The sequence below is a fragment of the Eucyclogobius newberryi genome, unplaced genomic scaffold, assembly GCF_026437365.1.
Source record: "Eucyclogobius newberryi isolate DKJ021-1_F unplaced genomic scaffold, fEucNew1.0.hap1 SCAF_5, whole genome shotgun sequence".
NCBI lineage: Eukaryota > Metazoa > Chordata > Actinopteri > Gobiiformes > Gobiidae > Eucyclogobius > Eucyclogobius newberryi.
The window spans coordinates 16,902,932-16,929,668 of NW_027316167.1; the positions used below are offsets into that span (position 1 = coordinate 16,902,932).

The window sequence follows — 26,737 nt, forward strand, 5'->3', positions numbered from 1 at the left end:
TGTTTATGATTGCTCTGACTATATGTCCTCGTGAATGCAATTATTTAAAGTTCACTTGGAAGCAGAATTTCCCTTTTTTATTTAATTTTTTTGAAAAAAACATGAATAATACAAAAATAAGTCAATCATTTGTAACAAGCACTGGTCCTTAGCAAGAAGCATCAGTGTTACTCAAACAAAACAAAACATATGAACCCCTTTTGAAAATGTTGTCTTTTACATCTGATCAAAAATATACAGATAATACATTCCCTCACCATCATTCTGTGCAAGTTGTGCTTTAGTCCCAGAGGAATAGTTTAGTGCGGCCAAAAGCATTTCCATGGTTTGGAATCTGGTGGCTTCAGACACTTCCCCAGTTTCTCACACCCTTCAGGAGCCCAGTTCTGGAGACACAAATATTACAATATCACAAATATGTATTTGCTCCACCCTTTGTTTATCCCCAAATAATACCATTTAGCATTACATTACACGTATTACTGAACTCTGAGACTGTAACATGTCATGTAATTGACAGTAACATGTCCATAATTAATTGTGTCTAAATGGTCATTCTCTGCCCACAGGTGTGATTCTGTTTAGCATCACAAGGGGGCAATGCTACAACATGAATCAATTGTGAGCCCAATAGATCATGGTCTGATCCAGTGTCTGCTTTACTACAGATTTTGTACCATTGCTAAGTTAACACAGTGAACAACACCTCTGATGTGTGCAGTTGAAGTAGATTGTCCTTTTTAATCATTAAACATGATTTTATGGCTTTATTAGACAGGAGAGGAAAGTGTAAAATGGGGGATGAGAGCGGGGAGGACATGCAGTAAATTGCCTGTGTCTGGATTTGAACTCACACCACTGCGACTGGGCAGCACTGAACATGACTTGCACTCACCATCACAGCCAGGTCACACATGTTGAGCTGAGGAACTCCAGGGATCAAGTCTTTTTGATGCTGTTGCACAATTGGCGTGAATGTACTTAAGACATCCATGTACTCTTTGCTCAGCACACTACAAAAACAGAGATCATTATAGGAAAATATGTAATCTAATGAAATAATCCCCCTTTTAAGCAGCAAGAGTGGGTTGGTGGTTTGAATCCAGCACGATCAGTTCATACTCTTATGGTGTCTGTGGACAAGACTTTCACACTTTGCTGCTGTGTGAATGTGGTCAGTGAGTGATGGTGGTTGGAAAACATGTTAGCATAAATCCCCAGGGCAGATGTGGCTACAGGAAGAAGCTTGTAAAATAGATTAATAAGGGATTATAATGTACTGCTTTGAGGAGCTCTCGCTTGAAAGGTGCATTCAAATTCAAACCATTATTATTGATGTAAAAAGACAACAATAGTCATTCTACCAAACAAAATAAAGCAAGGATTTCAAGCTAAACAATTAAGTGCGCTAAAATCTCAAGTAAATATGCTGTTATGCATGTGTAAATATACAGTACAAGCTTTACACTTCAGATGAGAAAGCCAGGACAAGTGCATACATATACATGGGTCATCTGCTCATAGCTTCTGGGAAAACCCACTCAGTGTGTGATCTGTGTGACCCCGATCCCATCCCCTGTCTCTCAATTACTGCTGTTGGACAGCGGCGAGCCTGAGCACCTCTGTGTATTATTATATTCAGAGTGTAAAACATGGGGCCCCGAAGGCTTTCAAAGGAACGCTGCTCTCAGTAGGACCTGTAGGTTAATGGGCTGTGTGTGTGTGTGTTGGGGATTGGGCTCTGTGCTGGTGGTGACACACGTATAGACAAATATGAGCAGTGCAATTACACCCCTGATACACTCTCCAGCAGCACCTGTGCCAGCGCGGCTTCCTCCCTGTGCTCTGAGCCAGCCCTCTGATTGGCCCCCAGGGACCATGTGCATGTGCCTGAGGTGAAGTGTCAATTAGAGTAATAACCTCAGGCTCTGTCCAGCTCACACCTACCCTCCCTCTCGGATCTCCCACCGGGCACCACACTTGCTCCATCAGCTAGCACCTGCTCCTATCCCCGATACTCACTCTTTGGTTTACCCCACAATTATTCGACTGGTACTGCTTTGGCTTAATTAGTCTCATTCTGTGTGCCATGCTCATCATAGGTATGCTAATGTTTGAATTTGACCCAAAGCAGATAAGGCTACATCTTCTATCTTTCAGGGAAAAACACGTGGCTTCAGATTAAATTGCCTCAGCTATCTAAAATCGCAAATTCTGCTTCCCATGATTCCAATCAGCACAGGGCATATTTCATTTCTTACTATCTGTTCTGTTTCCCGATAGCTGCGATTAATTTAATGATAACTGATAAAGCATCTTATTACAAGTAAATGTAAGGAAGATTTATCAGAGTGCATTCGGCATTCAATTCCTGCAAACGTGTCTGCAAGCAAAGCACGGTCATGCACCCAGAAACTTGCTCTGGACACAAAGTTTCTATTGTTTTGTCTATGCACTGAACATTTTATAGTGCACGCCTCTAAATCAAAAACTAATAATATCATTTGTTTATGCCCCCTCCGCAAACACATAATGAAAAGCCCACAGTCAGCACAGCTCATTATCATGATTATAACCCTTAGCTTAGTGGTGTAGAGGCAAAATCTGGAATAATAAGCAGCAAGTATGCAAATTAAGTCTTTTGATTTATAATGTATGGCACCCAAGGGGGATGGGGGCATTGCTCAGGTGTGTCACTACTCTGATTACTGATTCATAACAGGATTGCACCCACACACACACAAGCGTGGAGCAGAAGGTGGGGGAATTGACGAGACAATCAAATACATCTGTCCTGCCCAGCCCCTCCCCTCTGCGTCTTCTCCTCCCCACTGGAAATTGAGCACTTCACTGAGGACTATTGATTGGCGATACAAGTGCTTGGTGGCAGGCAGCAGATGAGGCCAGTCTGAGCCTGCAGAGAGAGGGCCTGGTTTGTGCCTGGGATGACCGAGGGGGGCTCTTGGGACGGGGAGTCGGAGGAAGGCTGCTGCTAAGAGCGGAGGATGAGTTAACCTTATGGCTATACAGGTCAGAGATGGACAAGGAGAAGGCAGGGAAAGGATTACTACCAGATGGGATCCACCGACAGCAGAGAGACGTGGACCACCAAAACTACAACTACATTGCTACGTTTACATGAGAACTCGGAGTGAGCTAAACGCCCAAACTCAATTAATTTGCCTTTGCCCCCAAACCGGTCAGATCAGTCTTGTCCCAGCCTACGTGCAACTAAAATAACCAATTAGAGACTGAGGGCCATCTAGTAATTTAGTATAAGCACCAAAACTACAAGTATAAATATAGATAGCAAATGTAGGTATTAGAACAAAAGTCTGAAGAAAATATATATATAAATAAAAAGAAAAACTCTTCCTCACCCTCCGCGGGTGGTCCTCTTTCAAGCCTGGGAGCTTGAGTGTTCTGTGCAGTATCTTTGCTGTTCCTAGCACTGCACTTTTCTGGACCGAGATGATGTCTGATGTTTTTCCTGGGATCTGCTCAAGCCATTCCTCCAGTTTGAGGGTCACTGTCCCAAGTGCTCCGATCACTACGGGCACCATCGATACCTTCACGCTCCAGGCCTTCTCCAGCTCCTCTCTGAGGCCTTGGTATTCCTCTAGTTTCTCATGTTCCTTTTTCCGGATGTTACCATCCCATGGTACTGCAATGTCCACCACCACGGCTTTCCTCTGACCCTTGTCGACCACCACTATGTCCGGTTGGCTCGCCATTACCATTCGGTCTGTCTGTGTCTGGAAGTCCCAGAGGACCTTGGCTCTGTCGTTCTCCACCACCTTTGGAGGTGTTTCCCACCTTGTCCTTGGTCGCCCCAAATTTGTGTGTGTATATATATCCATACATACATACATACATACATACATACATATAATGTATGTGTGTATATATGTATGTATATGCCACAGCAAATCCCCTGCCTGTAGTGATCCTCATATTAATTATGATGATATACCAGATTTCTTCTGACAGAAACCTCTCCAATCATCCAGTTATGGTAAAAGTTTAAGAAAAAATAATCTGTAGCTCATTAAATGTCTCTGAATTCGTCTCTTCCCTTCAAATTATCTTTTTACATTTTTTTTTATATGAAATATCTTGTCTATGTGTCGCGTTATAGATTGCATATTGCCTTGTTCATAGTCAATAGACCACAGTCTTGTTTCTAAACAGACTCCAACACCTGCCAAGTAATTTATTATGTTTATTAATACCAATAGCTACTTTTTTGAAAATATTCTATATCAATACAAACTCGCATATCTTATTTTAACCTTATTTAGTGAAAAATGTATTTAAAAAGTCTAAAATGTACAAGAGAAATAATCTATTGACTAGGCAACTAATAAAAAAAAACAATCGCTGCCAGGTCAACCACTAAAATAATTGTTATATAGCAGCCGTACCAGAATGAGAACAAACCTCAGACTCTATCAGAGATGCACCAGCTCTCTTAGTCTTAATGGCAGCTTTAGATTCGGGACTGTGCCCGGTGTACAGTGCTGTGCGACATTACTGAAGGTATGTGCACAGACAGCCCCTACATCATCTTAAGTGGCTCTTTAGGTGCAGACAGAGATTAATGATATCTGGGCAGTCGGTCCAGCTGGGGGACTGAGGAGCACATGGACAAAACATTCACACACACACACACACACACACACAGCACGGAGAAGAGAGGTCCCCGTGGATACAAGAAGGACAGCCTGTGGTATAAGCGGTGAAATAAACCCTGCCAGTAAGATTTCAGAGTGAAATAAATAAAACAGCAGATTGCATTGACAGTGTCACGCAGAAAGGCGCGGCGTCTGACCTTGTAGACCGTCTCTGTCTCTGTGGACATGACTTATGGCTGGGTATTTTAAGGGTTGATATACATTTTGTATTACAGCAAGAGCCACTTTTCTACATACTGATTGAATTTAGCCTTGTATATTCTTTATTCTTCTTAAAAAGCAAGGCAAAAAAAAGGAAAGTTTTCACACCAAAAGAGGCCAGAGAGGACCTTGGTGAATTAGACGTGGGTAGAGAGAATAGAAAGGTCAAACTGTTAACACTGCTTTTATAGAAACAAACAAGTTTTTGTCTTGTGTAATAAGAAATGGCTTTTCAAATTGATGCCCTGAACATTAATAATAATAATTATTCACATTTCACATAAAAATAGTCAAATTTCTTCCTCCAAAGTCTGAACTGTGCTCCAAACCATATGCTTTTACTGACAGAGGATTGGCTGTGGACCTCTTGATTAAAATAACGAATAGTAGTGACTGAATCTCGATTAAAATTCGATGAATTAGATAGTAGTAAGCTTCTTATATCTAACTTGCCAATTTGCAACAGCTTTTATTTGAATAATGTTTGCCTATAAGAATAAATGTCCTTTTAAAATTGCAATATAAATTATACATGGATACAAATAAATACAATATTTTGAGCTGACTGTATATTTAAAAACTAAAAAACTAAAATCATGATCTTGTTATGTGGACTAATTACACATTTCCGTTATTGTCTGTGTCCTTAGTGTTTCTTAACTCTCCCCAGAGCCGCAGCAGAGACACACAAAAGCCCATTAAACAGCATTCAGTCTCAATTTAGAGCTGCACCATTTCTCCTGCATTTGTGACCTGCAGAGGGTCGAGAGGCAGATTGTGATCTTCACTGAGCTGTTTGCAATCACAAAGACGAGAGTGTAATCAGGCGCACAGCAGCTGAGCAAATCAATGCACTCCACCTCTCTATACCACTAAATCACCATTGATCATACACCAACATACAGCGTGTTAGCATCAGACACAAATATACCCCAATGGTACCACGGTGGCAACAGTAGTAAGTAGATGTAGTAGTACAGTTTTGACTGACCTGATGGGGTATTTCTCTCCAGGATCTCGCCCCAGGTGGAAGATAACTGGCTGCAAAGTGTGGTTCATTTGATCATGAGTCGTCACGCCAGGAACCTCTTGACCAGGGCAGAAGTTTATACCCTGCCAGACCAAAAGGAAAAACTTGAGCTTGTATCGGTTTCTAATTTCACAAATGTTGGTATTTATGAATTATTAGTTTTAATCTTTTGAGGGTTAGACAAAAGTACCACTTCTATTGTTTTTGTTTTGCTTCATGTTGAGTCCATAATACCCTGGATAAGTTAATGTTATGTTTTAGTATTTACAATGCCCAGTGATAGAAATGTTATATGGTTTAAAATTAATTGTTATGTTCATTCATTCATTTTCTACCGCTTTTTCCCGTAAGGGGTCGCGTGTGACTGGAGCCTATCCCAGTGACTTTGGGCCTTAGGCATTGTCATTTTTAGTTTGTTAAATTATTTAGTAAACCATAGATAAAAAAAATCACACTCAATATCAATGCATTGGAATAGGCTCGATACGCGATACCAATCTCCTTTTTTGTAGACAGTAGACAGTTTTCAATGCAAAATCTGTTCCTGTAGTCTAGTAGATGTAGTATTTACTTATATTTGAGTACGTGGAAAAAATAATTGTCATTAAAGTGGGGCATTAGCACAAATAAAATGAATAAAATAAGTCGTGACACATTCATGTGCAATTACTGTCGTGATCACATGCAATGGTATTTATGTATTTATTTATTTGTCTATGGGAGTTTTTTATTTATTTATAGGAGATCTTCTACTGAAAGTGTTTTTCAGACTTCCTATAAGTGATCTGTTCTTCTGTATCTACCTCTGTATCTACCTGCGTTGCACCAATGAAATTTCCCCATGTGGGACAATAAAGGAATATCTTATCTTATCTTATCTTAAGAGAACAACCTGATGAACATATCTCTACAAGGAAGCACGTGCTTACGCATTGATCAAGGGCTGCATTTTGATTTGTGGAAAAAATATTGAATTGCAATTGTTGTGATTCATGTTTTATTACCGGTAATAGGATTCTGTTCAAAGTTCCCATTTTTAAATGCAAACAGGAAAATTGAGAAAAAGGCTGAACTTGGCCTTTAAACAGACAAACTAGATCACATTTCAAAATGTGTTGGCACAGATCTTAACTACATGGTTAGCAGTTTTTATGCAGAAAAAGAGAAGATGTTTGTGGAGTACTCAAAAAAATATAGTCTTTGCCAATTATGTCCATTCAGATTGCGATTTCCATTACACTTAATCTTGCAGCCCTATATTGAATGCACTTGTTGATAATCTTGATTACTCCATTACACAATTAGAATAGATGAATTAATAAAACAAATATTCCTAATAAAAAAAAAGTATTCTACCTCTACAACACTCGGCTTGCAAAATAATTATGACCAACAGAACAAAAATTGCCTCATTGCAGCTAAGATAAATAGGAAAGTGTGTCACACATTGCAGCTCATAAAGCAGGTCTACTGTATAAGTAAATGGTCTAATCCTTCAGTCAGTTCTGTGAGCCCTGCCCTGACTCCATTCTCCAGGGTTTGGCAGTGATCACAGGCTGATTGAGTCTCTCTCACTCCTCCACAACCCCCTGGAGATGTGCTACTGCCTTCAAACACACACATACACACACTTTCTGATGAAGCAATATTGAGAATGCATTCATCTGTAAGCCACTGTTGCTGCACCCCTCTGTGATCACTAAACAGAGCACCTCAAAATACATATAGAAGCAAGAGAGTGTGTGAGAAGATAGATACCCCCCGCCCCGCACAACCCCGTCTGATCTGGACTTGTCCTGTCTTGTGAAGCCAGCAGCTTAGAAATGCAGAAAAGTAAAAAAAAATAGCCTCCAATCCCAGCAGAGCAACGAGAAAAAGGCCTGCTGTGTGTATCTCTCTGACTGTCTCTTGTAGTGAGACTGAATAGAAGAACTCCCTATCTTCCTTGACATTAATGCTATGGATACAACTAGGCCGCTTTCAAACTGGAACAGAGCGCTCGCTATTACGAGATAAGGTGCAGAGACACCCAGGGGTGGCCAGATGGATTTTTTGGAAAAGGTAATATTCTGCAGCTGCTCTGAAGCGTGAGGAAAAAAATCTAACTTTTCTTCTGTAACTTTTGCACACATTTTATCTAATTAAACCAATATAATCACACATTGTTTATTTGTATTTTGTACAGCATATATTTAAAAGAATAGTATTGTGTGTCTGAAATGCATAATGTAAGACTATAAAGGTTCTGAACCCTTGCTACTGCCACACAAGTCTGCAGCATGCACAAGAACAAGTGTTAGGAAACCTCATGTCGGTGCTCATTTAGCACAAAGAGGATTCATCAAGGCTAAAAGGACTTATTTGTCTGCCACATATCTCATGGAGCAACATAACTGATTTTATATAATCCAGAGACAAGACTATACTATTAACATCACTTTTCTGCCTCAGGAGAACTTGATGAGAGCCTTTTAAATCCTGTGAAAATTGTCATTTTCTCCTTGGCTGAGCAGCAAGAATACAGCTCAGACAGAGCAACAATTTCAGCAGCTATTAACCAGCTATTTTATTTTTTCCCCCTGTTTATTTTCCTTTGGTCTCTGGTAAAATTTAGCTAATTTAATTTAAAACATCACTATGCTTACAATAAAAATGTAAAAAATGGAAATAATCTAACCAACCAAAATGGGCAATGTACATAACTTGTATGAAATGTAATTGAATTGCATTTTAAATTCTGTTCAAAATCTGATAAGTAACTCTGTAAGTAAATAACTGAAAACAAGCAAGCTGAGCTGCTCTATTCAACAGAGCCATGTGCCTCTGTATGAAGGGCACAACATGCAAGTGCATGTTTTTCTTATTCTCCCTTTCATGTACACACACCAATCAATAGGCAACTCACAAGCAATCAGACACCATTATTTGTGAAGTTCCACTTCAGTTCACATGAGTTGATAAAGGAGGCCACTATTGATTCAGCAGCCCTGAAGGAGAGAGCAATTTAAGCGACCGATGGGGCATAAAACAAACTGGATCAAAGAAGAGGAGAGTGGGACATGTTTTTATGGACAGAGAAGTGAAGACGCACCCTCGTGTCCTGCCTCAGAGTCAGAGCTCCTCTGCTACATCTAATCAGCACTGCTCAAGTAATTAGAACAGAGACACTGCTGCCTCCGTCTTTTAAGCTCCGTGATACCAAAAAGAATGACTACAGCAGGAAGCAAGCCACACAAACAGACAGGAAGAAAAAAACACTGGAGTTAACAAACACGTCAACTAGTTGATGAATGATGTAAGTTTGCTGATGTGGGGGCTCTTCATTAATATTCATTATGCTCTGATGTACACAGCAGTCAACTGATGAGGCATTTTAGAGATAACTCCAACAGAGAAAGTGTTTGTGTGGTGGAGAGAGATTAGGAGAGACAAAAGGGTGAGCAAATAAAACAGTTAAGACAGAGTCTGTAGACGACTTACAGTTTTAAACTGCTCCCATGAGTTGCTCCAGGTCCAGTAGTGGGCCTTGTACTGACCCAGCCGCACAGCCATCAGCTCATTCCCACGGTAATAATAGATAGGCCTTGAAAATGGGTAAATAGCCATAAAATACATTATTACTATGTTTGTTTGCATTTAGAAAGCAACATGTTCCCTATACAAGTGATGTCATACCTGTCTTTCAGAGAGGAAGAGTTATTTAACAGCACAGGGGTCAAGTCTAGTCCGTCCAGGACTCGATCACCAGGAGCACTAATGCCAGCTATAGCCAAACTTGTGGTGTAGAGATCCATTACATTGGAGAGCTGAAAGTTCACCTACAATTCAAAACATAAGTACATGCATTAAATGTTTGCAGGGAAACAAATCTGTGTTTTTAACATGTTACACAAACATGATTAACATGATTTCACTACATAGTTTTGATGTGATATGTGTGTCTTTAGGCACACAGTTGCGTTCATTTTAAATTTCAAATGTGTGTTTAAATTAGTTTATTGGATGAGAAAATGGTAAAAGTATTGAGAGGACACGGGCCGGGCAGCGCTAGAGCTGGAGCGAGCTTCTGTTTTATCTCCCTTTCCCAGTCCCACTGAAAAGCTTTATTTTATTTATAAACTTTGAACTATTTTCAGATAAAATGCCATTTTTTTGCTGTCATCCTTGATCTTCCATTCCATTCTCTCCTGAGCGAGCCTTAGAGGGAGACGGCACGCGCACAATCAGATAGCACTATCAGGGCTCTGCAGCTGCACCGCCATGTGCCGCTGCTGCTATCGCCGGCCGGCACACACACGGCTCCACTCACACACACTAACTCTGAGCACTGAAATGAATTCCCTTTTCTTCTGTCGCCACTGAACTAGCTGCGAAAAAGACTCTGCAATGCATTCCCTGATCTATCTGCACATCCAGACACTCATTCTCACACACAAACACATTTAGCTCCTCTCCATTTTTCACTTTTAAAAGTCCCCCTCACACAGATATATGCAAACACTGCAGCTAAACTAAAGACAGGACAAAAGGACAGGAGAATGCAAAACCTGGCTTCAATTAAAAGCAACAAATAAGGCATAATTTGAGATTCCACTAACATTCTGGATGGTTATATGGTTCATGTTATGGAGCAGCATATTCTCAGGTACTATTTAATATTATATATTTGAAAAATCATGAATGCCCTAAAGAAGATCAAGACGTGGTTGGTATGCTCCTATAGACAATAAAGGACTTTCATTTTAAGACAGCCTCGGATTTCCTATTTTTTGTTTAAAAAAAAATATTTTCTTCCGTGTCTCTTCCAGCTCTGTGACTCCTGCTGGTTATCACAAAACCAGTGTTTCAATCCCTATTATTGCGCCTTTGCTCATGTGTCCACAGTCTGATAAAATACAACAATAGAAGATGGGATACACTACAATAGTGCAGGTCCATGAACCACCCACACCCCCTACGACTGAGACTTGGCCTCTTCAGGCACTGGGGGAATGCATTTACACTGGGCAGCTTCATTCCACTACACTCTCTAGCTGTTCTGAGTTCTCAAACACCAGGGTTTGTAAACTTTAAATTGTTAGAACAGAACAGCTGCATTTCTTTTGTGAATATAGTACATGTTTGTACATCCCATTTGGATAATAAAACTGCTCCAAATCCCTTTGAACAATGGCATGTTTTGCTTTTTGTTGCCTACCACGCTTTGTTCCAGCAGCTTATAGACTATTGCCTGCAGATCAACAGAGATTTCACAAGTATGTGAAATTGAAGAGCCCCACTCTGGCTTTGTCCTTTGCCAAAGAAGCACAAAGTGATAAATCCGTGCTAAAGTACAAGTCAGAAAAAGCAGGTTTGTCATCACAACCTTTGAGAGCCTCAGGAGGATCTGCGGATCTCCATACTCAGTGCATTCACTCATGACACATAATGATGCATTAGTATGTACATGTTTGCATTCAGTTCAATATGGAGCCTCTGTATAGTGTTTACATACACCACTAATCAAGCATCTACATTGGCATGTGGGATAAAACAAAGGACACAGACATGTTCTGCACACTTGCACATGCAAATGTAAAAACAGCTGTCAATTAAAATGTGGCGGAGCATGGCAAACGTAAAATCTCTCCTGGCAGCAAGGCCGTGCCAGCTTCTTCAGCTCTCCTCCTGCACCAACCACCTCCATTACTTCTTAGTTGCTTCCTTCCTTGCCCCCCTCCTCCTCTGGTTCCTTTATCCTGCGCGCCTGGCATATTCAGATACTGAAGTCCTCATTACAGCTCAATCCAACCTCAGCAAACACACAAACAGATTAGCCGCTTAAGACGCTCCCAATCCCCCTCTCCCTGGCTCCTCTGCAGTGCTATCAGGCAGCAGCACACCCCTGTGAGATGAGCCAGGGGCAAGGCTTACTGCGCAGACTGCAGCCTCTGCACGCTCCGCATCAAATCCCCCTGCGTCACAGCCCCGTGTCACAGCTGCCCCTAATACAATTAAAAGTCATTTGTAGAATGCATAGGCTTAGAGGATCACCGTGTGGGTGGGGGGTTAAATTGGGAAGGGGGAAAAGAGTTGGGGCATCAGCTTTTGCCAAAAATCCAGTATTTTAGGAAACAGTAAAAGGCGCCCACACACTTTGCTGCTCCAATCAAGCAGTACATCTTTTGTGTTCAGGGCTCAATCTTCTGAAGCAAGTTCAACATTGTCCCGTATCTTCTGTGTTAAGGGATAATGCAAACAAGTGGATACACTATGAGAGCAATTTACTTCTGCTTTGGCAAACTCTGAAAAACTGTTGATTGGAAACATTAGAGGAACTAATGATCTGATGAGTCATATTCTCCTCTACAAGTATGATGTGAAAATTGTCCTTGGTGAGTTTGTTATGAAAAGAGTGATTTGCTTCAAAGATAAAGTCAATTTCTTACTGAGCTTTCTTTAATATGTCCAGGCCACCAAGCAATGGCTGGTTCCCTCATTCCCCCTTCAAAAGTTGTTTCCTTCCCACAGAGAAAAGGTCCATTACTGCCACCTGTGAATTAAAAATAGTCACATAGTCCCTCGGGTAAAGTTGTTGCAATTATTAGACAAGTTCAAATTTACCTTGAGTCCCTGATATCAGTGCAGCACCATTATCTGAGGTGAAGAACACAAAAGTATTGTTGTCTATGCCCAGAGACTTCAGCAACAACAAAATCTGACCCACACCATAATCCAGCTCCATCACAGCATCCCCATATCTGCAACACACAGACATGTATAGCATGATTCAAACTGAAAGCAGCTCAAAGTGCTTTACAAACAATTATAGATATAGAAATACAATTAAATATAGTAGTGCCACTATTGTCTAAAAAATATATTTAAAAGTGCATTATGTAACTTTTCTGAAGGGGTCCGTCACCTTCCTGTCTCCGTGGAGATGTCCTACAGTTGGCATTAAGCTTATTTATCTTGCATGTATTCAATGTTTTTATTGCCGACATGAGCGTAAAAAGCAGTTTACTGTGTTCTTAACTCGCCTCTCCACATCTACTGACCTTTAACTTGGCTGGTGACATGGCCAGTTTGTCTCTATAGAAACAAATAATTTAAATGCCATACGGGGGAACATTCCCGTAAGCATTACCATGAGACAAACAGGTGGCAGATCCTCCATTGGAAAAGTTACATTGTGCATCTTGAAGTAATGTCATATGAGTAAAATGCCAGCACCTTCCACGTTGGCTCTTTCCTATGAAGCGCTTGGATGCGTACACCGGGCCGTGCGTGGCATCAGGCGCCCAGTACAGGAGGAAAGGCTTCTGAGCTCGAGTCTGACGGAGTATGAAGTCCAAACCCTCCTGGATAGATAGGAAGAGATTTTACACAATGTCAAAGGGGGCACTTATCAACTTATTTGTCCTAATATTTCAATACCTGTTTACAGTGCAGGGTAGAAAAATGCATTTATACTCATGATGTATGGTTTTGTTCCCATATCAAACATAATCTATACCAGTGTTTCATACATGGTCCCAAAAATCTAAAGCATTGTGTAATTTGGGCTGATGTACACTTGTGACACTTATGTTCTGTCTAATTTTATTAAAAATAAGCAGGTCTCTCTAAGGACAGTTTTATTATTACAGATTTAAAAATAGACAGAACATCAAAGTCAATACTCTCACCTGCAAATATATCTGCGTCAAATTGGATTCTGCATTGTTAATCTCAAACTCTTCATAGTATCTGCAACACAAATGCACAAAAAGGTAATTTTGTTTTTATTCAGCCACGCCCTTCGAAGTATTGCAAGATACAACTCTACAACCTTGTTGTTTCTGGTGAACCGTTTCTGTTTACACGTTAGACACATTTGTGGCAAATTAATTGGCAGAGCATTATGTTCTGTCACCATATAATTACATAATAAATAGCATACCATTCACAATTAACTACCATATCCAAGTCCACACTGAGTGAAGTTGATTTAAATAGATCCTAGACATTTTAAATAGGTTTATTATGGGTGACAGCTTGAAAATTACCTTCCAACCATCTCACTGTTGTTGTACACAGGAACATTAGGTCGATTTGTGTTGTTGTAAGGGCCAAAGTGGCAGTTTGGAGCACCAAACCATTCGTCAAACCCATTTTTTAGGGGAAGATATTGTGGTCTGTGGCCAAGATGCCTGTAATACATGAAAAGAAACTTAAAACTACATACAGCATTAAATTACTTACTTAATGTGCACTATTATATTACTGCTATTACTATTACCACTATTATTACTAGATAATTTGTAATAGACACGAGACAAGAGGCAAAAACACATATATGTATATAAAAACATACATTATAACTGATATTAATTATGCATGGAACATCTAACACAACTGAATATTATTAATGCAGTTATCAACAAGTTATCATCAAAATACAAATGTATATTTTATTGTATGTATATATTTAAAACATAATATCCCGGTTCATACCATTTGCCAACTATCTTGCTGACATAGTCTTTCTTCTTCAGCATTACTGGTAACAAAATCTCATCTTTAGAGATTCCTCCAACTATTTCTTGAGGAGTATATGCTGTATTATGTAAAAAATATTTGTCATATGATAGAAATGTGTATTGCAAAAATCTTAAAACACTGAAACACCAGTGAGTGTTGTACCATTTCGTGCATGTGCATTAGTGGTGTAAAATCCATTCCTGACTGGCAGCCTCCCAGTAAGAAGAGCAGCTCTAGCTATGAGAGAACAGGTTGTTCTTGTCAATAAAATGCAATTCATCATTGAAAACACATTTATGTGCGACCAGATATTCTGGTTATACTAGTTAAATACCAGCATGGATGCAGACTTACAAGGGGAACACAGTGGGTTTGCAGTGTAGAAGTTTGGGAGCAACATCCCCTGAGCTGCCATGGCATCCAAATTTGGAGTCTCTTTAGAGGGCTGACCCAAAACCCCCAAATCTCCCCAACCCATCTGAAAATAAGGTCCAGGTATCAATAATAACAGCATCGTAAATAGCAAACATTAATTGAACACGATATAATGATAATAAAGACATGCAAATATAACTTGTAAACTACTTGTAAAAGAATAGTTAACTCACGTCATCCATTAGCATAATAATGATGTTTGGAAGCCTGGCAGTTGCAACTGTATTCGTCAGATAAAAACATGATATTACATAGAACAGACTTAAACTAGTACTAAAAGACAGTCCTCTCATTGTTAACATTAAATCATGTGAGCGTCTGGTTGAGGAAGTCTTCTGTTTTTTCTTTACGCGTCACGTGTCCAGTAGAGACATGCGCGCTCGGTCTGAAAACCAAGATATTTGGGTTTTGGTTTAGTTTTTTTGAAACCAAACGCTTTATCGATTATATTTGTAACATATAACGTTATTTTAGTAATAATTTTGCTGTGTAAAATGTTTCCCTTGAGAGCCTTGCGTTTTCCTTCCTCTTGAAACTCGCCGCTTGTCACATGACCGTCACAGAGCATAAGCCGGAAGTAAACATGGCGGTGTGCATAGCGGTGATCGCAAAAGAGGTATTTTACACTTAAATCTATGCAAAAAACCAACCGGGATGCGTAGATCTGATCACTTGTACATTTTCCCAATGTGATTAGAGTCTAGTGAAAGTCTTAGGCTCTTGTTTTGTCTGTTTATGCGGCAACCAGGCAATCTAACGAAATGAAGCTAGCAGCGTTAGCATCTTTCCAGTGATGGATTCTGTGTGCGGCATGTTTTATCACTGAAATATGATCTGCCTTGTCTTCTCCAGAACTACCCGCTGTATATCCGAAGTGTTCCTACTCAAAATGAGCTGAAATTTCACTACACAGTCCACACGTCTCTGGATGTGGTGGAGGAAAAGATCTCAGCTGTGGGCAAATCTATTGGAGACCAGAGAGAGCTGTATCTGGGTCTGCTCTACCCAACCGAGGACTACAAAGTGTATCCTTCTGTTTCTTTACTCACACACCTTTGTATCGGTGTACCCTACATAAGGCCCATATTTTTTATAGAAAGTGTCCAGCACCCAGAATAGGAAAGCTAAAAAGAAACGTTATACCAATAGGGTGACCTCAAATGCAGAAAAAGAGGTGAAGTTTAATAATTTGGTGGGTTGTATTTAATAAATTACTGCAATATAATTTATCAATCGTAACATTGGAATAGGTGGCAACATATTACAACCCAGAATGCCAGTACACACACACGGGATGAGGGAAAGTGGGCCAAAATAGCTGTGCAGATGAACAGGTGGTCACTATGGACTAATGGTAATAAGATTGAAAATTGTAGGGTTTGAAGCGGGCATGTCAAAACTGCAGCCCTCAGACCATTTTTTGTTGGCTCTCCAGCTTAGTTGGTCAAACTCCAGCATTTTGATGTTATACAAACCTAATGTTCAAAATCTTAAGGTGTTCATTGAAATTAACTTGACAAATTTGACAGTCTGGTTGTTTGTGGCCTTCAGCTCTGTAGAAGTTTCAAAATGGACCCCTGCTTTAAAGTTCAAGTTTGTAAAACTAGTTACATTTTTTTAAACTTGTAAGTTGCAGAATAACCTTCCTTGACAATTTAATTAGCTACGGTCATGTAACCAACTCTAAAGTAAAATTTGTTATTGTTGTGGATTCATCAAATACATCTCTACGAGACAACGAAATTAGAAGTGTAAGTGGATTTACTTTTACATTGGAAATAAATGATTAAACTTTTCATTTTACTTTTACAGATGTTTAGAAAGTTGCACAATTCTTTCACTGATGTCATGTGCAACCCTTTTCACAACCCCGGAGACCAGATTCAGTCCAAGTAAGACAATGTCAATGTGTTAATCAAACTTTACATTTACACTAGTCATTTTTCAGGGCATTCGATGGCATCGTGTCTGGGATGATGGTTCAAACTGCTTGACCTCTACAATCAACATCTCCACTGTACATAAACCTTCCCTTTGAATGTGGTGTGGTACATGGAACACTGAATTTGTAAATAAATTGCAAGCTGGTAAAAAAAACACTGGAATATTTATTTACATACAAAGCCAAATCACTTTACAATAATTTAAAAAGACAGATGTAGATTGTCCATGCAATAATGTAAATATGCACAACAATCCTTTGAGATTTGTGTACTTATAGTAGGCAAACCTTTGTCCACCTTAATTCCATCATTTGACCCAGGAGTTTTCATTTTAACGCTGGTGTGGATAGTGGTGTCCAGCTGATCCAGCTCCCAGTTCTTCTGATGGTGGTGTGATGAGGAGAAGACAAGGATAACGTTTGGGCACCTGTTCTTGATAATCCATGTGTCCCCACTGCCTTTTGCCCACAGGTGGGCCTCTGTAGTACGGGTGTAGGTTTTCATGTTGTGGTCTGGTTGTCTGGTACCTGAACCTGCCCCGAGAGTTGCTGGGGTATCTGGGAGGCCGGAAACCTCGGGCCCTTCCTCTGGGTGGACCTCCACGGTGACCTCCTCGATCTGTGGTGCTGATGCCAGGCATGTTTGTCCTTTTGGGCAAAACCTGAAAATCCATTAAGTGTTTCATGTAGTGCAATGGATTAAAACATGTGTGGTTACATATGTTTTTTTTTTTTTTAAACAGCTCAGAGTTAATTTTATACAAAAGCATTTTTACCTTTAGAACTCGACCCCTAAACAAGGTCTCATGCAATCCAACGGCATTCTCCACAGACTCTCGATCAGAAAACTCAATGTACGCAAAGCTAAAGAGAAAAAGGGACAATTTATATGGGACTTTATCAGTACATTTATTTTCATTTGTATGTTCATACCCTTTTGGATGACCAGAAAACCGGTCACAAAGGATGGTCACTCTGTTCACTGGACCACAGCCATTGAAATGGATTTCCAACTCATCTGCGGTTGCCCCATAGTCCACCTGGCATTTGAATTTCAGGTTAAAAGATTGTATGTATACGCTTGTATATAAACAAAACTATATATTACATTTCCGACATAGACCGATCTGTTGTCAGCATCTATTCTCTCATCAGGTGTCATGTTGTAAAACGGTCCTGAAAAACAAATTAATTCAAAATATTGTGATTTGATTTCATCACTTGGGCCATACACATGTCCAAGCCCTTAAATGAACAGGACTTAAAGACAAGAGAACCACAAAGGCAGAAAATGTCTGGAGGCAGAAAGGAGGACCTTCTGGTTCTCGTCTCATTGGGCAGTGATGAGGCACATGTGAATGCTGCTGCGGACACATTGAAGTGTCCCAGGTGTTCACCAGATGGTGAAGGATGCACTGCCTCACCTGCCTGGAGGCTGAAAAGCTCCACACCTGGCTAAAAATATGCTCTGGACTTCCCAATTGTATGACAGGTTTTAAGGGTCAGCTTAAAACCTTTTTATTTAGTCAAGCCTTTTAAATGCACTTGTTTTACGGCCTGATTTTACAGTATATTGTTGTATATGTATTGTTCACTGTTAGTTATGTGTTTTTATTGTTTTATTCTGTGTTTTGTGAAGCACTTTGTGACTTCTGTCTGTGAAAGGTGCTCTAAATAAAATTTTACGTACAGTTTGGACAAATCCTTAAACTAAAATGCTTTGAAGATAAATACATTTTGACTTAAATCTTAAATTTAGCTTTCATTTTTTTAGGTTTATAATTCTGTTTGAGTGACTTCATTTCTAAATTCATATTTAGAGGGTCAAAAGTTGTGTACGTTACACACACTTTGACTTAGTATCCTAGTGTAATGTCACTTCCTGACAATTTCTGCACAAATTCCTACTTTATTAATGTAACATTTTATATGTAAACCGGTATCAATACAGCAAATAAAGTCTAAATCACACAATTGTGAAAACCTTTCATACGCAATTTAAGCAAAAGTAGGTAAGCCAAACAGACAACAGTAACAGACCTTTAGGCTCACTGAGCCGAGGGCCGCTGGTCAGGAGCTGCATGTCAACAGCATCACACTGCTGCTCCCCCTCCTCTCTGAGCCGCTCAGACTCTTCCTCCATCTCCATCTCATGCACCCTGGCCTTGATTGCTGCCAGCTCCTATGGAAACAAAAGGTTTACAACTTAATAAAACCTCCATTGAGTGCATTCTATGGCAGACCCTACACCAGAAAAGCTTAAAGTTCACATTTAAAGCCCAAAACAGTGGGCATCTGTCAGAATATCCCCTATATCTCCAGATTATCTAAAGGCTTAACCGGTCATTTCCTCTCATGGACCAAACACTGCGGTGACAGTAATTTTTAGATATTTACAACTTTAAGCATATCAAAGTCTGCTTGTGACAATGTTGTCTTTGTGCACTTTTGAGTAAGCATATGTCCAAAATGTCTCATGTGTAGATCAGTCATATTTATGATATCTGTAGTGGTTTAATAGAGCAACATCCAAAGTAAAATAACGCGACACACTGCCCCACATTTTTGCCGGAAATGCGACATTACGCAGCATGATTGGCGTCTTCTGCAGAATCATGACAAACACTCAGCACCCTTTATCTCCCAAAACTGTAATATAAAAAGGCATTAGCAAGAAAGAGCTAGACTGTCTTATTAGCGCACCTCAAAGCAATCAAGCATGCTCCTTCTCACACAGGAGTAATGTTCAGCGTTCAAAGAGAAAATTGCTTACAGGGTCCTCCGCGTAATGCTCCCCGAAGGAATCGTCCCCCATGTAATCTTGATCCATGTGGTTGTCCGCCATGTTCACTGCTCAAACTGCACATCTGCAAAGCTAACTGCAGTAGTTTGTCACACTGCAGCTCCCGCAGAAAAGAGACGCAGTGGACTCCAGACTGCGCACCTGACAGCGGCTACTCAGGCTGTAATAGAAATCACCTGTGTGACTGGGACGCATGACGCACAGAGCTGATGATGATTGGCGCAGAGCACGTGCTGGCACAAGGCTCCCAGAGCCACGCCCATTCATAACTTTGCTTCTTATCAATGGAAACGTAGACCTTAAGTTCTTATGAATGTGACGCTGATAACTGAAATAATTATTAACCATAAAAAAACGTCTGTCAGGAACAAGGAACAAGTGCCACTTTTATTCCATATATATATATATATTATATATATATATATGTATATATATATATATATATATATATATTATATATATATATATATGTGTGTGTGTGTGTGTGTGTGTGTATGAAACATGAAGCCTTAAATCCCTGTATAAATAAACACATTGTTAATTTTATAATTATTATTATGTCTGCACATTTAAGAGGCATGATTGAATGAGCGCCACAACAAATACTTGATTTCATGTTTTAATTACACAGTTACATTGTTCAACACAGACAATAACCTGAATTAGAATGTTTTACAGCTTCACACATCCAACAGAGCGAACAGTTAAAGAGCAGTATAGCCACAGGGAGGAAAGCATGCAAGAAATAAATATAAATCAGAATTTAATTCATCTGGCACAGTTTACTTCATCTAAAAACAGCAACATGACCTTTTTGAGGAGGAAAATTAAAATAAAAAGAGAAAAATTAAAGAGCCAACCTTTCCTAGAATGTGTTTTCCATATTATTGCACAATACAGTATGCTTCCCAACAAAGAAACAATACCTTTTAAAGTAAAGAAACTGGACCGTCTAGAGCAGGAGTGTCCAAATGTTTTTCACAGAAATCTTTGAAATATACATGGAGTGGAGGGCCACACACATTGAAGTGAATTGTTCTGAATGTTGCATTTGATGTAGTTTAATATTTAATGAGAATTGGATCATTAATATTAGGTCTGTACAACATCAAAATTGTGGTAATTTAGGTTATGATAGCAGAATATTTCCAGTTTTACTTTAAAAAGTACTACTTTTGGTTGTTTGGGCCAATTCAGCAGGAAGCCAGAGGGCCAACAAAAATTGGTCTGAGGACCACATTTGGCCCCTGGGCTAGTTCGGACACCCCTTGTCTAGAGAAATGGCATTTGAAGAAACCTTTTCCACTTTTGTCTTCAGTGTCAGTTTGACTAAAGGACTCTTTTTTTTCTGGAGCAGGATAACTAGTATTAAGTCAAAATTATGTCTTTACTGTATTGTGTTTCAGTTATCTTTACCAAATTCTGACATCTCACATGTTCACTGACAGAGTCCTCCTGTGTTTGCCATTTACAACATCTCTATAGCAACAAAAAAGCATTACGAATTTTCTGAATAACAAAATATATGCTGAAGTAAAATCCGCCACCTGTTTTTGGGCTCAAAAAGCCAAACAAAAGTTGCACAAATGCTTTTGGTTGTATTTTGGTCATTGTTGGATATGTTGGGTTTGATTTGTTTTATGTGAAGGCTTACGTGCAGACATGGAAAAACGCAAATTATTGAGAAGACCTTGTCACCATTTGATGTAAATGTATTATGTATTGTATAACTTTGTCAACGATGTTTGATTAAAGCTTTTAAGGTTTCAAGTAGTTTCTTTTATTGATATAAATAATAGGATGATTAAAAAAACAATAAATTGCCATTCACAATTACAATCACACATCCACCATGCATTCGTAATATCTCTGCAAAGGCATTGTAACTGTAATCAGGCATTTGTAAAGAAGACGCTCACATTGTTTGAGCCAAGCACTATTCACTGTGTAAGGAACAAAAGCTTTAATTTCTTAAGTAAGATCTCCACATGTAAAGATGCAGCTTATTCACTGCTATTCATTTGCTATGTGTGTTTCAGATGCTTTGGTTATCTGGCAAAGAGGAGAGCTCTAACGCCATTATTACTGGCAACAAACAGCACATCAAAGTATATGTAGCAATGGCAGGATAACTTTGGTTTGCGCGCTATTGGTTTAACTATAATAGCATGTTTTTGAAGAAATGGTTTATACAGTAAAGTTATGGTGTGTACAGCATTGTGCAATTGCCTTGGGAAGTTTGGACGGTTAACAGTTATCTGGATACAAAGCGAAATGAATAGTTCAAATGGATTATTAAAGCACGATTACTTCCCAAAACCCTTGCACATGTAACCAGTCTGAAGTAGTGTTATGCAAGGGCAGACTTATGTTATTTGTATGTTATGGAAACTGCACTTTACTCGGGACAACTCCTTTCAACATTTTCATTTCGTATGAATCCATGTCTGCATTTCGGCCGTGCTTTACAAAAACCCAGGCCAATGTTTCCTGGTGGTTAGCTGTATGGTCACTGGAGGTAGCTGGTGCGTGAACTGAACGAGATCGTGGAATAGCGATCAGTGATGCCAATGCTAAGAAGTGAATGGCACAAATCTCTGCATGAATAGATAGCAACAGTCATTTTCCTGTTGTCTGCAATGCCAAAAGATTTTAGTTTTCCCTTGTTTGGTCCGTATTTTTGCTACAGAATGGGCTTAAATGGGTAACTATGAATCTGGGAAGGTTGTTAGCGTAAACTGTATGTTAAAGAAACTTAAAATAAAGCGTTACATTAGATTGAGTGTCAAATTTGGCTTTAGCTTAACACTGGTATATTATTTTGGACTATACGAGATGCGATTCAGTTTTCCTTGCATCTTATTGGTTTGCATGTCGTGTTAAAATACAAAAAAACAGCATATTAATTCGTTTTTGATATGACCGTGGTGCTACATCATCAAAGTACAATTAGCGGTAGAATTTCCTCTTGATGAGGAAAGATTGACAGCACCTATTCTTGCTCTGTTTTCATCCTTGGAGCCACATTACCTCTGTTCCAAACAATCTCTTCCACATTGGGTCATCTTTTTCAGTTGAGTTCAGTTGTGAAATGATAAAACTAAATTAAAGAAACAAATGTACTGTGAAAAAAAAAAAAATATTCTTGACTTTAATCCTTAAAGGTTTCTGTTATTTGGCAAACACATTTTTGGACCTCATTAAATACTATGTACATTCACATTAATTAAGTTACTGATGTTTTAAATATATTTATATGTATCTATATTATATGACACCCTATGGGCAGTTGTTGAGGTTCCATTCAGTAGCTGAATTCTCTTCATATTGCACCTCTGTCCTCTCACTGTCTTACAATGCGAGCAGTACAAAATATTCTACAAGTGGGCTTTCATTTCATCATTAATATAGATACAACAAATCAAACAATAAGTACAACGTGGGACAGTTTTTCCCTTCAAAGAGCGTCCTAACTCTTGACTTCACTGCTCATTTTCAAACGGACAAGAATGAAATGAAACTAAAAAGTAGCTGAATCAAAACAAAGTCCATTTTTCAGAATATACACAATTGGGCAGCACATGTGGACATCAGCGACAAGAGACATTATTGAAAAGTTGAAAAGAGGAACAATATCTACAAGCAAGTAAAAGTCCTGTGAGTTTCCCACTGCAATGTGAGGCAAAGTCCAAAGCAGGATTCAGGGAGTTTTGGGCGTCCATGTTTGTAGTCTTTAGGGAAAAGCGTCTAAGGAAGATTTGGGGCGAAGGGGAGGTAGAAAGAGGAGAACCAAGTCTACACCGCCATTCACTTCGATATGCTCTATTTGTCTCATGCTTTGGAAAAGGATGGTAAAGGTAACAGCTATTCCGTGTTGCATTGGAGCCTTTAAAAAACAACTTACAAACAATCTGCAACAATTATGCAGAGTTGAGATTTTTGGCAGCTCCGAAAATCCTTTGAGGCTGTCTTCCCTTCCTCTTGTTTTGTCCAGTCTTGGTTACCATTTACCTAAATCACAAAGTGGCAGGGTTTAGTCTAATCCATGAAGTCTCTCATGTAGTTCACAGCATAGTCCTTGTTCACAGTCTGGGCCATCACTGATTGACAGCTGTGGGTATCTGCAGCTAAGTCTTCTCAAGAGTGGCTTTTTCTGCAGCTGAGGAGGTGGTGTTGCTTTTGCGTTTGGTTTTGAGTGCTTCTCCTTTATCGCTTACTTACTCACTTTGGCAGTGTAATACAAAAGTTTGGATCAGGTTTATTATTTGTCATCTTTGAATTCATTTGGGTTCACAATGGTGAGAGAGGTGAGTCCGGTGTAGATTTCTTGGCTCGCTAGCAAGGTAGTTAGCAGTTTAAAATGTATTTGTTTCATATCATCATCATTATTCTTTACGTAGAATATTTGGACTTTTCATTTCCCTTAAAGCCAGAACGAACTAAATAAATACTAAGTTGTTTGTCTGAGGAATGAATCGCATAACAAGTTTCCCTCTTTTTTAAAAGACAGACAAAAAAAATCTTCTGTCTATCGCTATTAAAGTAAATAGTTTCAATTAGTAGTGCACATCTAAAGGCTGGGTGTCATTCACTTAATATTCACTGAATTAAAGGGAAATCCTACCCAAGTGCTTCATTCTTCATCACAGCTGCAGTTCAACAGCCCTTGTCTTCTGTCCTTATGTGGACATCAATCATCATTATAGGGCATCTTCAAGTTTTACTCATATTTTGGCTAAACATAATTGATATGTTTCTGAAATTCAGAGGGACGCATTCAGAGAAAGTGAGGAAACAAGGACCACTGAAGAAGGGGAGTGTAGTGTGATGGAGATTCCTCAGTTTGGTTTAGTGGAGTGTGGGCATTGTCTCATCAGTAAACATGAGAGTTCAAAGATCAGGGGTCAGCGAGAGGTGGCGTCCAGAAGGGCAGGTGTGGCTGGGGTCGTGGAGCGAGAGGCACTGCTGGAACTGCTCTCCTTTGGGCTGGCAGAGACACTCACGCTGCCGCTGCCTGCGCCTGCTGTCATACCGCTCTGAGCTGCCAGTGAAAGGGGTCCGGGCGGGGTGCTCTCTGAGTGTGTGGGGGGAGCGCTGGAGGAGGTGGAGGAGGGCGTGCCCAGAGGGACACTGCTGCCCCCGGGCAGACCCTGCAGGCCCTGGCCGCACACGTGGTGGTGCTTCTCCCAGTCTTTGTGTTGGCAGAAAGAGCCACAGTAGCGAGCTGTGTTGCAGCCACTGCATGTCTCACTGGCTTTTCTCCCACAGTTCCAGCAGCTCTGGGGAAACAGGAAGAATAATTATTAATAAAGCCTTACTCTTCTGCACAAGACATTAGTTTTGGAATCTTTGAGCATAGGAAGAGCTTGTATGTGGCTTGGTCTGTAAGGATTTGTTATTAAGCCTGGGTCCAAGACCACTGATTTGTGTTGCCAGCAGGTGGTGGTCAACTGCTCTGTAATAGTCTCAGTCTGGCCGTGTGCACCAGCCATCTGCGTCTGTCTGCCATATTTACCAAGGCTGGATTGCTTTAATAATATGACAATACAGAGTGTCTCATACTGAGCCAGCTGGGCCTAATGATAAAACATTGTCAGGACTTCACAGGGACTATAATTGGGAGCAAAGACAGAGAGGTGAGAGTATGTTTTTGGGATGAATTTAGGCAAGATCAGGACTTTGTGCTCACCTCACTGGAGTCCTCCTGCTGGTTGATGACTGTTAGTGCGTCCTCTGAGGCCTGTCTCTTTGCCTCGGCCAGGGCTCTCTCCATCTTGGAGCGCTCAGCAGAAATCATATCGTGAGCTTTCCTCTCAGCATCAGACACTGCCTTCTGCAGCTCTGACATGGCCTGACGCTTCACCTCGTTCACTGCTTCTTCTGAAAAAAGGAGAATAGAAAATTCTAATACCCACTGACCAATCCCAGTCTGATCTCCCCTTCTTAGCCTCCTGAACTACCATTATGTTACAGCTTAGTTAGCAGATGCACATCATCCAAAATTCAAAATTGCTGCCAAAAAAATGACTTCACTCATTAATTCCCACATGTTTGGTCATAATAATTTCATCTGTCACAAGCAGATGTCTCTCAAATATTGTCTGTGGTTTGGCTTTGTGCCTTATTATTTGGGATTCCCTGCTCGTACGGCTGTCCTCTTGCTATTACAATTTAGAAATTGGAGCATGGTCTTCAATAAAATGGTTACACTGTTTATTATTAAAGTAAAACTGATTTGATATACATTTTATTAGAGACCTTCTGTTTTTCCTAACAAATATCTGAGAGCGGAGGGTGGTTTACAACAGGCAGGTGTGTTGACTCCAGATGGTAGTTGAAAATAGAAACATCCCGCAGTCCCTTCCCAGTATGAGGCAAGAGTGATTATATTTTGCCGTCTTTCATTATTGGCCGCACAGTGAACAACAAATGTACACTACATGATTTTATACCTGGAAGCTTACTCCAGAGAAATAGGTTGCTAAATATACACAGTTAATCAGTAACACAAATGAATGCTAGAATTATATTAGTTGCAAATAACCAGGGCAGTAATTTTAAACCATAATGATGAATAAGTATGCATGCTTTTTTTCAACTGCACAATACAACACAGGTCAGTTGTTCAATGTCAGGTCAATGTTTGTTGGATTGAGGAATACATTTCTAATATAACGATTCTTTGAAGGTTATAGGTAAACCTACAGTAACTATTTCACTACTGTGTCACAGATCATTAGACTACTCACTCAAACAGAAAACACATTTCTTGAATTAATGCCAGCTTTACTTTTATCAGCCCTTTAATTTCAGTTTTTCCTTTTTAGGCAGCAAACTCACGACTTTGCAAACACTATCTGCATTATCCTGTGCTTCTCAATTATCTGGCCTAATGCATACACCACTAAGATTACTTTGCAAATTTAATTAATTCTTATCAAGGAGACGACATAGCAGATGCTGGGGCAATTAGCACTTAATGGAAAACACAAGAGCAGCAATATTAACATTTAATTCAACAAGGATTTGGTAAGTCTGAGTGTTATTTCAGATGACTTTTACAGACCCCAAAAAATCCTCCCATCATTTGACCTGATTCAGACCAATAGATTTGTGGTTTAACGAGA

General features: G+C 39.8%; 4 protein-coding genes across 5 annotated transcripts in view; 1 reads left to right on the forward strand and 3 right to left on the reverse strand.

The window, feature by feature from the left end:
• Window positions 1-241: 241 nt before the first annotated feature.
• galns (galactosamine (N-acetyl)-6-sulfatase) lies at window positions 242-15,189 on the reverse strand. The gene is made up of 14 exons (XM_072465334.1): window positions 15,039-15,189; window positions 14,785-14,908; window positions 14,593-14,667; window positions 14,404-14,506; window positions 13,956-14,099; window positions 13,596-13,656; window positions 13,141-13,268; window positions 12,529-12,665; window positions 12,354-12,457; window positions 9,601-9,743; window positions 9,406-9,508; window positions 5,887-6,008; window positions 896-1,013; window positions 242-386 (listed from the first exon to the last, which is right to left on the reverse strand). The coding sequence occupies exons 1-14, from the start codon at window positions 15,165-15,167 to the stop codon at window positions 300-302; spliced, it is 1,578 nt and encodes a 525-aa protein (XP_072321435.1). The 5' UTR covers window positions 15,168-15,189; the 3' UTR covers window positions 242-299.
• A 240-nt stretch (window positions 15,190-15,429) lies between these two features.
• On the forward strand, window positions 15,430-16,960 carry trappc2l (trafficking protein particle complex subunit 2L). Its single transcript, XM_072465382.1, has 5 exons — window positions 15,430-15,481; window positions 15,718-15,890; window positions 16,529-16,616; window positions 16,678-16,757; window positions 16,814-16,960. Exons 1-5 carry the CDS (start codon window positions 15,449-15,451, stop codon window positions 16,857-16,859), a joined length of 420 nt encoding a protein of 139 aa, XP_072321483.1. The 5' UTR covers window positions 15,430-15,448; the 3' UTR covers window positions 16,860-16,960.
• Window positions 16,957-19,855, reverse strand: pabpn1l (PABPN1 like, cytoplasmic). Its single transcript, XM_072465381.1, has 6 exons — window positions 19,581-19,855; window positions 18,848-18,989; window positions 17,916-17,983; window positions 17,741-17,847; window positions 17,584-17,671; window positions 16,957-17,469 (listed from the first exon to the last, which is right to left on the reverse strand). Exons 1-6 carry the CDS (start codon window positions 19,650-19,652, stop codon window positions 17,140-17,142), a joined length of 807 nt encoding a protein of 268 aa, XP_072321482.1. The 5' UTR covers window positions 19,653-19,855; the 3' UTR covers window positions 16,957-17,139.
• A 358-nt stretch (window positions 19,856-20,213) lies between these two features.
• The window catches only part of cbfa2t3 (CBFA2/RUNX1 partner transcriptional co-repressor 3), a 40,575-nt gene continuing 34,051 nt past the window's right edge, over window positions 20,214-26,737 (reverse strand). For both annotated transcript variants that reach the window (XM_072465878.1, XM_072465879.1), the window contains exons 11-12: window positions 25,300-25,490; window positions 20,214-24,889 (exon numbers count right to left, since the gene is read on the reverse strand). In XM_072465878.1, coding sequence (XP_072321979.1) covers window positions 24,515-24,889; window positions 25,300-25,490 — 566 coding nt within the window. In that variant the 3' untranslated portion in view covers window positions 20,214-24,514. The remainder of the gene's footprint in view (window positions 24,890-25,299; window positions 25,491-26,737) is intronic.

Excerpts from the sequence above, each read along its gene's own strand:
- galns (XM_072465334.1), bottom strand. The coding sequence starts at position 15,167 with ATGTTAACAATGAGAGGACTGTCTTTTAGTACTAGTTTAAGTCTGTTC. Across the intron at positions 14,100-14,403 it reads AGCAAGATAGTTGGCAAATG|GCATCTTGGCCACAGACCAC; the intron begins GTATGAACCGGG and ends CATGTATTACAG. Across the intron at positions 13,269-13,595 it reads TGACGCAGATATATTTGCAG|GAGGGTTTGGACTTCATACT; the intron begins GTGAGAGTATTG and ends CTATCTATCCAG.
- trappc2l (XM_072465382.1), top strand. The coding sequence starts at position 15,449 with ATGGCGGTGTGCATAGCGGTGATCGCAAAAGAG. Across the intron at positions 15,891-16,528 it reads CCAACCGAGGACTACAAAGT|CTACGGTCATGTAACCAACT; the intron begins GTATCCTTCTGT and ends CAATTTAATTAG. Across the intron at positions 16,617-16,677 it reads GAGACAACGAAATTAGAAGT|ATGTTTAGAAAGTTGCACAA; the intron begins GTAAGTGGATTT and ends TTACTTTTACAG.
- pabpn1l (XM_072465381.1), bottom strand. The coding sequence starts at position 19,652 with ATGGCGGACAACCACATGGATCAAGATTACATGGGGGACGATTCCTTC. Across the intron at positions 18,990-19,580 it reads AGCATTACGCGGAGGACCCT|GAGCTGGCAGCAATCAAGGC; the intron begins GTAAGCAATTTT and ends TTGTTTCCATAG. Across the intron at positions 17,848-17,915 it reads GATCGGTCTATGTCGGAAAT|GTGGACTATGGGGCAACCGC; the intron begins GTAATATATAGT and ends TTCAAATGCCAG.